This window comes from Electrona antarctica (assembly GCF_951216825.1).
Source record: "Electrona antarctica genome assembly, chromosome: 16".
NCBI lineage: Eukaryota > Metazoa > Chordata > Actinopteri > Myctophiformes > Myctophidae > Electrona > Electrona antarctica.
The window spans coordinates 41441894-41454208 of record NC_136797.1 but is presented as its reverse complement, the minus strand read 5'-3'; the positions used below and the strand labels follow the sequence as shown (position 1 = coordinate 41454208).

The following is a 12315-nucleotide window of genomic DNA, read 5'->3' as shown; positions in this document are numbered from 1 at the left end:
GGCAGGAGTACAGAATCTTCCTTTGTTATGGCGCTGACAAAGGGATAACACTTTTGATTGTGTTTAGATTGTGCAGTGCCGAGTGGGCACAGTCTCATGCCTCAAGTGCATGCTATTTTTACTTAAATCCCTCACTTGATGTTGAATAATTTAGTGCTCTGGTCGATGATGGTGGAATCTCATCTCTCATGTGAGTAGTACAAGTCTGTGTTTTCTGTTGATGAAATACAGACATCGTGCAAAATGTTGACTGTTATCGCAAAATAATATTGTCTCTCAATTTCAAGATATGGGCTACCAGCTGAGTAATGTAAGATGCTTAAAAGAAGAAAATATTCATAAAATATGATGTATACATTGTTTCTAGTGGGATTCTGCTGGACAGATCCACAAGTTTCTCTCTTGAATTAGCTGTGCCTGGCAGCTTGTAAATCTAGCTTAAGAGGGGAAGTAACGTGTTTAACTACTCAGCTCTCCCAGTGTGAACATTTGTATTTCCCCTACAGTACACAGTTTGCCTGTGGTTTATGCTCTCATTACCCAGACACTAAAAGAGGAGGAACGTGTGTTTTTGTTTGTTTGTGAGCTCAGCTTGCCCTGTCAAAGGACTGATGCTGTCTAATACAAGGGAATATGCAGTAGTAGATGGTTCAAAGCTAGCTGACATGTCATTTTAAGTGCTATTGCTCAACTTCAAAGGACCTGGTTTTCGTGGTTCCGAGCAGGTCCTGATCCTCAACAGTCTGTTGTCATTCATGTGGCATCTAACTACCACCTACAGAGATGCAGCCAGGGCTTTGGCTTGTGCCAACACCTTATTATTCACCCTGGGATCCAGAAGTCATCGTGTTTTTAAGTATTAAACCAAGCTCTTCGGTATGTGTACTGCGTGATTGATGTTTAGTGTATGTGGTGGTGGGGAATATGATTTTGATTGGAGAGACAAACGTTTTTTTTAGCCCAGTCATGCTTTCCATTCTTTCCACAAGGAAAACACTAAAACACATGACATGCAAACTGCATGGCCTATCTTTCCATATATATATATATAAAAGGAAAAGAAAACGTTTACTGTTGCGTCTCTGACCGCATTATGTAAAACTCATGGAATCCTTTGCATATTTCAACCGTTATGGTTGTATAAGGAAATGGCATTTGGAAAGTTCTGCGGTAGCCTGCCCTTTTTATGCTAAAGACCTGAGATAAACTCTTTGGCAGAGAATTGGGATGTTTATTGTTAGTTTTGTAAGCCCATAATACAGGAATTGTCTACGAAGGCTGCCTTAAGGCAATTATAATGATTTTAATAATGACATCGAACACGGCGCTCTTTATAAGAACAATGCACTTGAATGATACCGGAGGAAATGGGCCTGAATAAAATGTTGAATGTTCTTAGCCGTGCAAAGCTGTGCACAGACTGGCATAAGAGTGATAATGTGTTTGACAGAAAGCACAAGAGAGAGACACGGATGAGACTAGCGGATAAAAGACAAACCGGAAAGCAGGCGAACAGACACAACAGGAGAGAGATAGCGGAGGTACCAAGTCTACATGGGGGGGGGGGGGGGGGGGATTCAGACAGACTGCCTGTGGCTGCAAGTGACTGTGTCTGGGATGGGGGCCTGCTTGCCAGTTGCCACGCCCTCTCTGGAGACTTTAGGCATGATCTTGCCTATTTTCACTATTTTTGTACAACAAACTAAAATGGGGGGTTAACCCATTAACCCCATCTGTGTCGTTTTCAATTTTTGCGTTGGCTACTCAAAAATAACAGATGTACTTTGAACATTTTTGAAAAATGTGAGATCTACTGATTTAGAAGGCATTTGTAGAATGGCATCAAGTCTTAATGGATTGGTTAATGTATTTGTGTCGATACGTTGATATAGGAAATAAAAAATATATATAATTGAAAAAAAAGCAAAAAACAAAACATTACTTTGTCGGTTATTGGTTCCAAATAGAGGTTTCACTATGTTTTTGGTTTATCTGCTGTCTGGGACGAAGGCCTCTCAGGATGGGGGCCTGCCCGCCCCGCCCTCCCTGGAGAGTTTATGGTAACCGTATCATCTGACTCCCATAAAACCATTAAGGACCTTTAACAAATTAGTTGTGGATTATGCGCTGCAACTGACAAGTTTGTGAATGACCACAGAGCCGGCCGGCCATATGGGAACCATTTCTGTACTAGATAGATCAGCTGTTCGTGCGTGCGTTGTTGCCTGTCGGGGTTGAAGTTAATCTAGTCTATATCTGATTATCTGATTGATCCTTTACGGGCAAGTCACAAGTCTGTCTTATGCCAATGTGCTGTGGACAGACAGAAGATTATAATCTGCAAGCAGAAAACTCTGCACTTCATCAGCTTGCCTGGCATTTGCGCTGGTCCGTCGTGCTGACAACATATCGCCTTTTCCGATCAGTGAGTTCAGGTTCTCTACCCCGCATTGGCCAGGTAATGGCACGAGTGAAATCGGCTAGGGCTGTCACAATTATTATGTAATCGCATGATCGCAATTATTTTAAATAATCACAATTATTTTTTGTGTAATCATCAATCATTTCCATCTTTCCGTCTTCACAAAATAGTGTAAATAGCTTGTAGATCACAAGCTCAAACCGCGTCGCATCGTGACGCGTTTTGAACTTGTAGATCGGCTATTTCCACTATGAATGTTTTTTTAAGTATAAAGTTACAAAGTATAAAGTTATTTGTCATCTCTGTCCTGTGCAACCTTAGTATTAAAGCCTAAAAGCCACAATGTTAGTTCTGTTCATAATGTTCCATTATTCAACGACAAAAACACAATTAAGTCGTTAATCGCAATTATTTGAGCTACAATTAATCGTCAAGTAAAATGTCATAATCATGACACTGACAACCCTAAATCGGCTTGCTCGTTTGCTCCCCTCTCACTCTGCCTTCCTGCCTCAGACCTCTTGTCACACAGCAGAGAAACCGATACCTTTACAACTGATATTTGCGCTGACTCACTGTTGCCCAACGCCGAATTGCCAAATTGCAATTATGTTGGGCATGCTCAGTCCATATATGGGCATATATGCGCACTGCACAGCCACCAACAGACACCGCCCACCACAACCTAAACTAGCAGATGAATCATGATGTTTTGCTAATCTAACATTTTACTGATAGGCCAAACCCAGGTTTTGCTGATGCATTTTTGGCTAGTTAACTGTTGAGAGTGTAACATGAAACCAAATTGACACATATGGGTCCATTTGGTTTTGTGTGTCACGATCGTGAAATTTGCGAGTCATACCGATAATTGTGATTAACGATTTAATTGTGTTTTTACCGTTGAACATGAACATGATTAAAAATTTAATTTCTGTTTGGCTTTTAAGCTTTGGAGTTACACGGGGCAGATATGACAAATAGCCTAAATATACAAAGAAATTCATATTTGAATATTGAATATATGAATATTTAATAACTTTATACTTTGAAGAACATTAATAGTGGAAATGGCAGATCTACAAGCTCGCGACGCGTTGTGAGCTTGCTATTTCCACTATTAATGTTTGAAAATATGTGAACATTCTTCAACATGGAAACGTATATTATGCAAAAATAATTGCGATTATCTCAAATAATTGCGATTATCTCAAATAATTGCGATTATCTCAAATAATTGCGATTATGTAATAATTGTGACAGGCCTACATCCCTATTCTGGGGCGAATGTTGCAAAAAATAGCAGATCTATAAGCTTGCTATTTTTGGCAAGGAGATTTTGGGTTTTTGAGTGGAAAAAAAACCAAACAGAATACCAAGTACAGTAACTCGGATAAGTTTTACTAAGTGCAGACAGGGAGGGTTTAAGTGTGTGTGTGTGTGTGTGTGTGTGTGTGTGTGTGTGTGTGTGTGTGTGTGTGTGTGTGTGTGTGTGTGTGTGTGTGTGTGTGTGTGTGTGTGTGTGTGTGTGTGTGTGTGTGTGTGTGTGTGTGTGTGTGTGTGTGTGTGTGTGTGTGTGTGTGTGTGTGTGTGTGTGTGTGTGTGTGTGTGTGTGTGTGTGTGTGTGTGTGTGTGTGTGTGTGTGTGTGTGTGTGTGTGTGTGTGTGTGTGTGTGTGTGTGCGCTCAATTTATGCTCACTTGCTGGCTGGCTGCTTTGGTTACCGTAGCAACCGTATACCCAGAAACGGAAAGTGAAGAGACCAATCCTTGCTAGACTGATTGTGTGCAAGTGAGTGAGGCATGGCTGCAAAGTTAGCCACAGTCATAGTGCTGGTTTGTTTCCAGAGGTCTTTGTGTTCAAGAAGCCCTGGCTTTTTCATTGTTGTCCCCCTGGTGAAGTAAAGTGTTCCAATGAGCTTGCTGTCTGTATAACAGATCTGGACACAGTTGAGGACCTGGGGGGTCCTTTTAACTATGGCTTGGATTCCTCGTCTTTGGCATCCCGATTTTAGTATTGGAAATGGCAAACCCATCGTGTATAACTGTATATGGTAATAAATAACTTATAAGATGAACCCTAGCATATCTATTCAGGGCATTCCATACAATAGGTAAAACATTCAGCAGAAATAAGTGAACATTTGGTGACAATAGCATATATATATAAAAGCTTTCAACGAATCATAACGATTAACGCGGTGTGGTGTGACATTGTAGAGGTGCTATTTTCTGAGAAGAGTTTTGGTGTGTAGAGGGGGAAAATAGAGAAGAGAGCCAATAAAAGCTAGACCCCTGCGCTATCCTGGTCAACGAAGTAGATTCATCATATTTAATTTGAGTTAAAATGTGTTTGTGTGTATTATCAAGAAGACTTGAATCAAATGGAGGCTTCTTAAACATGAATATGAATGTTTATGTTGTTCTAACATACTTTTCCCTTCTCTCTTCCTACAGAACGGTGTTCCACAAGTTTCCCTTGAAACTCAAACTCGGCTGTTTTTCCACCTCCTTGTGAAGAAAACTGAAGAGCAGTTTTAATGAATCAATATTCGCTAGCTGAAGCCATGACGGACAAGTAAGTGTTTGTGACGCTTGCCATTTGTTTTCACTGTATAGTGTGTTCTCTCTGGCTAGGATAACGTCATCACTGTGTGTGTGTGTGTGTGTTGTCATGCATGCTGCTTTCACTCTGTGTGTGTCCGTCTTGGACTAGTACAGAAATGTGGGATAATAGGTGGTGGTGGTGGGGGGGGGTTCTTATACTACAGAAAATAAGCGTCCTATGGTGGGGGGTTGGTTGTATAAAGACTGCGTCTGTCTTGGCCCTGAAGACGTATGCCATTTGCATCAGCCCTGATTTGCATTCCTTTGCTGGTATGTTCACTGTTGCTTCTGGTGCTCGTTGGACTTTGCTTTCCTGATGATGAAATCCAGTCATTTAAAGCGTATATCTATTCTACGTCCAAGCATAGACATGGTAATGCCCCGCCTGCCTCTGATTGGCCTACCGGCACCATGGACCGACTGCCGGCCTTACCAGAGTTTCCTCCGAGGTGGATAGCGCTATGCTGGATAGTCTGATGCCAGGTTACTCCTTGGTGGGAAATAAATAAATAATACTTTAATATTATTATTAATAGTACGATATAATAGAAGAGAATGACAGCTTGGCACGTGCGACAGTAACTTTTATTTTTGTAGAAGAGGCAAACTAACTCAATACACGCCAGCATTAATTAATCCCTCGATAGCGTATTGCCAAGGTAACCTCTACTTTGAAGAGCCAAGTATCCGTAACCGGATGTTACAATGACAAACTGCTGTGTGTGGTGTCATGACCGGATGTTGTTGTCTCGGTCGGTGTTGGAAAAACCCGACTGCGAGTGTCAGCCCGCCTGCTACAGCCCGTTGAAAACCCTTGTATTCACCAGAAAACGGCCCCCTTAATGTCCATTCTGAGACACAGAGCTTTGAATACAGGCCTATATGCGCACGCATCTTCAAAATGGCTGTGGCCAGTGTCCCACTTTGTGTTGACGCGGGTAGCAACATTAGCTAGCGATACGATCGGATGGGTTAAAGAATACAAGCCCTCAAACACGAGAGTCTCGTGTTTGGCGGGCTAGGGTACTAATTTAAACCTTCGTGTTCCTCGTTTCTGGCGGACTCCGTGCTAATATTCTTTATGCCGTTTATTTACAAACATTGTACTGTAAAAAGTCTCTTTTCCCTTGATCTTTATCTTTTTTAGTATAATTGTATTAGTTTACTATAATTAGATTAATACACGATAATCAACACGAACACTTTAATTAGAACACATACAAATGAACGCATACAACGTACGTGATCAATCAATCATTCAATCAACAATATTAGTTTGCCTCTTCTACAAATATAAAAGTTAGTTGCTGTCGCGTGTGCCAAGCTGCCATTGTCTTGTACAAGTTGTACTTACTGTATTGTTTCCCACCTCGGAGTAACCTCGCGTCTCGGAGGACAGTCTGGTGAGACCATGGGGGCTAGACGGGCAGTGTCGGTACTCTGTAGGCCAGGGATGTCAAACTCAAATACACAGTGGGCCAAAATAAAGAAATTGGTACAAGTCGAGGGCCGGACTGTGTTTCAACACACTGGCACCGCGGTCATGAGGACGTCCCAGGCAAACAATAGTAAATGCATTTAAAACTGAAAATGCATTATTAATAAGCTCAGTTTCCTGTTTGTTCCTCACCAAGCACTGCTTTCATAGTATGTGATATGTGCCAATGCACTCGCAGTGAATTGTCGGACTTGTAGTATTATGGTGGTCCGTGCAATATACCAGAGGGCCAGTTCTAATACTAATTAAATATCATCCCGCGGGCCAAAGATAATTCATTCACGGGCCTGATTTGGCCCCCGGCCCTTGAGTTTGACATATATGCTGTAGGCCAATCAGAGGCAGGAGGGGCGTTACCATGTCTATGCTCGGACGTAGAATAGATGCTCATTTAAAGGTTTTGTATCAGTATACTGCATGTGTCATGTGTGTGTGTGCTTATCACCTTACCTTTCCTGTAAGTTTCAAAGTAGAACGTTTTATTATTACCTGCCAAGGCTGCCATAGTGCGTGGTAACTGAAGAATGTCTGCTTTTTGCCTGCCACTGTGGCTTTTTACCTGCCACAGAGGCGTGGGTGGTAAAGTGAAGTTTCCAAGCAGATGTTGGTTAAAAAGCCAGACAATTCTGTATTTTCTGCCAGGTATTCCACCAATAACGACATTGTTCAGAAAAAATGTATTTGAATGTATTTCTATTTCTGCAAAGCAGCTAGCTAGATGGGCTTCGACTAATTTGGTTTACTAGTGGGGAAATGAGGACTTTTTTATATTTGACTAATTTGCAGAGGCTGTTAGGAGGAAACGTACTACAATTGTCAATTGTGGGAGACTAGACTGCATGTTTGTCTGTCTGTATCTTTGTGTGTGTAAAGCAGTGTTGTTTTTGGCAGCAACATTTGATTTTAGTTTTAGTCATCGTCTTTTGAATAGTTTTCACTTAGTTTTAGTCACATTTTAGTCACCTGGAATGTTTTAGTGTTAGTCTAGTTTTAGTCGACTAAATGTCATGAGATTTTAGTCGACTAAATCTACGGTTGATTTAGTCGACTAAAATGTATTTTGGCGGGGCTTGATGCCGTCGTAATGACTGAAAATAGCCGATCTACAAGCTCACAACGCGTCGCACTGCGACGCGTTGTGAGCTTGTAGATCGGCTATTTTCAGCATGCAACCAAGTGTAAAATGACTTATACTGGATCTCTTGTCCACTATTCCCTTCCTAACATTTTAGTCTAGTTTTTATTTGTTGACGAAATTGTCGATATATTTAGTCTTAGTTTTAGTCATCATAGCTTAGTTTTTATTTAGTTTCTATTTATTTTTTGTCCGTGAAAAAAGGTAGTCGACGAACATGTTTTGTTTAGTTTTAGTCGACGAAAACAACACTGGTGTAAAGTGATGTTTCCAGCCAGATGTTGTTTAAAGTGTGATGCTTCACCTTTACATTCAGATTGCAGTGTGCCCTCGGTTATGCTCATTCAGCCTCATATCTTACTCCAGGGGTTCTCAACCCGTGGGTCGCGACCCCTCGGGGGGTCGCCAAATTATTTTAGGGGGTCGCCAAATTATTTTCAAAAAAAAAAAAAGAAAAAGATTTTTTTTAAATTTTATTTTCACGATTTTTCAAAAATAGCAGACCTACAAGCTCGTAGCGCGCCACTCGGTGGCGCGCTATGAGCTTGTAGATCTGCTATTTTTAAATAGCTAAATTATAACAATGCTTAAAACACCAAAAGGGGTTCCCGCCCAAAATGGTTTAAGGTTATTGTAGCAGTCAATTTATATTGGGGGTCGGGAGGGGGCGGGGCGGGGGTCCCGAGACGTTGCCAAAGCATTTTCGGGGGTCCCCGGCCAAAAACGTTGAGAACCCCTGTCTTACTCTGAACACACGCACGTGCGCACGCGAGCGCACAAACCACCGCTGCACCTGTTGTTGGAGAGTGAGACACATTAACCCTTGAAAGGCACGCAGTGCGGTTTGGGTGCCGCTACAGTGGAGGATATTGAATAACGGCACAGGCTCAGCACGCCATCGTTTTATGTAACATTCACAGTAAGACCCACGGGGCGTCCTCCCTGTTAAACTCGGTTCAAACCAGTTGGTTCGTGGAGGAGAGTAGTGTTACGTTTGCCCAGAAAGGATCTGGCAAATTATGAACTTTTATGACTTCAGCCTTGAGGAAGCATAACAAGTTTAAGGAGCCAAAGCTTAAGACTAATGACTCGGATGTAGGGCAGAGGGTCTAATGAGAAAATTGTGGAGGGGGAACTTCCCTTTGAGAAGCAGCTGTGAGATGTCTTTTAGAGCAGTGGTTCCCAGACGTTTTATCTTGTGACCCAAAAGAGAAATTAGATGTTTGCCTAGGACCCAGGACCAGGAAGTAGTGAAAATATCTACAAGCTCACAACGCGTTGCTTGGTGCCGCATTGTGAGCGGCTATCACTACTTCTTCAACATCATCGGTAATATTTATGGAATGTCTTTGATTTCTTCATGAAATTACTGGGAAAAAAAACATTGCATTTTTTATTATAATTCATGAAAACATTAGCTTTTTGGGAATGTTTTTTTTGCACATTTGAATAAGAAATTATAATTAAAATGAAAACATAAAGGGACCCATAGATTTGTTTTGTGTCCGCGACCCAGCTCGACCCACAGTTTTTTTCGAGAGTCTGTATTTATCCATGTGAGAAGAGCCGTGTTTAGGTGGTTAGTTAGGTTAGTTTCGAATGCCTCGTTTATGTTTCAGCCATAAAGAGTATTAAGTGTCTCATGCTTGTCGCTCGACAAAAATAACGCACCTTCAACATAAAGTGTTTTTCAGTTCGAAAATCGTATATTTGTCGAGCGACAGGTTGCGCGACACATTTGTCGCCGAAGCATAAATCAGGCTTTAGTAAATGATGCTGTTGACAAGCTGCCCCCGTTGGATCAAAGGTATCCCAGCAACGGAAGGGGTCGGTTGGGGGCACTTCATTGTTTGTCCCTTTTGCTAGATAGATGGTAGTCAGTGTTGTGGACCGATTGTCGGTCAGTGAGAGAAGAATGACAAATGTTGTGCCAAAAGGAAGTGAGGGAAGTTTGGAAGACATGGTCACCCCCAACCAACCCCTCCCACCTCACCGCACCCTAATAATGACCACAGACAAAAGACCCCATCCCATGTGGAACTACTTAAGATTTATATAGGGAGGACAGGGCTCTCGTTTTTTTGGACACACAGCTCATTTTGATCAAACATTCTCATGAGCAAACATTTGCCCTTTGGGGTTATCATCTTAGACATTGTTGAAGATGCGTGCATTCTGCTTCATATTTGCAGATACACGTGGCCTCAGAGGGTGTGGGTGTGTGTGTGTGTGTGTGTGTGTGTGTGTGTGTGTGTGTGTGTGTGTGTGTGTGTGTGTGTGTGTGTGTGTGTGTGTGTGTGTGTGTGTGTGCGTGTGCGTGTGCGTGTGCGTGCGTGCGTGCGTGCGCGCTAGAGTAACTAGACTGTTTGTTATGTATGTTTTGATAATGTCACACAATTTAAAAATGTATGTAAACCTAATTTTATCTGGCAGACATCCCGACACATTGTAGATGAAGCTTGTGTAGATGAGCTATAGTATTTTTGCTATTTGACATGCGATCAAGCGGTTACGTTGTACAAGGTGGCACCTGTGTCTATATATGTCCAGTAGTTGTTTAAAGGAGCATTCAGTGATTTGGGTGATTTGGAAAACCACCCAGTCCGCCCCGGTAACAAAATGTGCACATGCACGCTCTACAGTGGGGGGAAGTGCAACAGGCCAACAGCATGTGCACCAAGGCCCGCCCCCACTCGATCATGATTGGAGGAAGGCCCCTCTCATCCTGATTGGATGAAGGCTTTGCCACCCGCCACCAAAACTGAAACTAGGGTTTTTTGACCCCAGGGGCTCACTGGGGACAGGGAGGAACTCCTTATATGGTCAGCACACTCTATAGTAGGGAGGATTATCCAGAAAAAAATAAGTGATATTTGAATTAAGTCAAATCACTGAATATACCTTTAAGATAATTATGTATGTCCAAATGCTGCCATTCAGTTGGTGGGTGAATTTATCTGAGCTGCCAGGTGTGCATATAAAGTTTAAACATTGTGTGTGAGCTGTTAGAAACCACAGGGATTTACTATTTGTCGTATTGTAAGAACACTGTCCTATTGTTGCGGGATGCTCTCTGTTGTAGAAAGTTTCTAAAGCCAGCTTTGCCCTCTAATACTTGCAGACCAGAATTCTTTCTGTTGAAATTCAAGCCTGCATAATCCGTGTGTGTGTGGGTGGGTGGGTGGAGGTGTGGGGGTGTGCGTGTGTGTGCATACACAACTTGTACACCATGCACCCCGCAATCATGAAGTGAATTAACATAATTTCACATAGTTCTGTCTTTCTTGCCTGCTCTCTCTCTCTCTCTCTCTCTCTCGCTCTCTGTTGTGTGGTTTACTTTAGGGCACTAATGGTGAATGTAGGGCAGAAGGATTAAGGTGATTTTCCCTCCAAAAGAACTGTCTTGAGAGAATGGAGTTGTGATGCCATACAAAATACACATTTAAAAAGCTGGATAGATGTTCTCCTTTTCATAACAAAATAGGAGAAAACTCATATGCGCGCATGCATGGACATGTGTATGCACACACACACACACACACACACACACACACACACACACACACACATACAGTACACACACGCACACACACACTCTCTTGACAGCAAACATCTGCTTGGATGCCGACGGTCAATGTCTAAATTAAAATGAAAGCATGTGTTTGGAAAGCTCTAACACACACTGTCAATGTGTGAACAATGAACCTTGTTTCAGTTTTGACGAGCTGATGGAAGAAGTTCCATCAGCTCGTTTAGCCACTGCCAGGAAGTTTACCACATTCATTTGGCTTTATTTCCTTTGTTTTTTACCTGTGTTTTTGTGTATGTTTGCAGTGCAGTATGGAGTGCAGTACGAATTCACCGAAAGAAACCCACCACCTGATTTCTTTCTACTCCAATGTTTTGTATGCAAAGGCTATTAAAGGACCACTTCACCACTTTTCAACCTATCTTCATATAATAGGTCCTCACTAATAATCATGGAAAAATGGCGAATTTTTTTTCTACTCGGTCTGTGTCTCATAGGAGGGCTGTGGGCAGTTCAGAAACCGTCCTCCAGTGACATCATCAATGGGGAATACAAGCTAATAGAAACGGCAGGCTTTCTAGTCCTGAAAAGTTGCAATGCGAAAATGGAAGCCATCGTTCTCACGATAATGAAAATCTAAACATTTTTGTAAAAATATCTTGTTTTAAAAAAAATCTGCCTAATGATGATGTCACTTGAGGACGGTTTCTAAACTGCCCACAGCCCTCCTATGAGACACAGACTGAGTAGAAAAAATCATGCCATTTTATCATGATTATTAGTGAGGACCTATTATATGAAGATAGGTTGAAAAGTGGTGAAGTGGTCCTTTAACTACTAAATGTAATTTAGATGGCATATTATGTAGCACATAGTACTCTCTATAGTGTATATTCATAGTTTTGTTGAACAGATATTCTACTGTTAGACAGATGTTTGCTTTTGATCCTAAGATCTATTTCTATGTATTTGATGTATTACCATGTGTTGGTCTTGCTTAATATAAATCGCTCTGGATTAAGAGCATCTGCTAAATGCCTAAATTGTTTCTCAAACCGATCGTGTTCTGGGCGGCAGATCCCCAGCAAAAATATAGCATCAAAATCGGTTTAACCACTTCAACCCT

The 12315-nt window shown here is 41.8% G+C and overlaps 1 protein-coding gene across 3 annotated transcripts in view; it reads left to right on the top strand.

The window, feature by feature from the left end:
* LOC306940152 (semaphorin-4D-like) overlaps nt 1–12315 on the top strand; it is a 70319-nt gene that overhangs the window by 12108 nt on the left and 45896 nt on the right. For all 3 annotated transcript variants that reach the window (XM_079525156.1, XM_079525155.1, XM_079525157.1), the window contains exon 2: nt 4878–4998. In XM_079525156.1, coding sequence (XP_079381282.1) covers nt 4961–4998 — 38 coding nt within the window. In that variant the 5' untranslated portion in view covers nt 4878–4960. The remainder of the gene's footprint in view (nt 1–4877; nt 4999–12315) is intronic.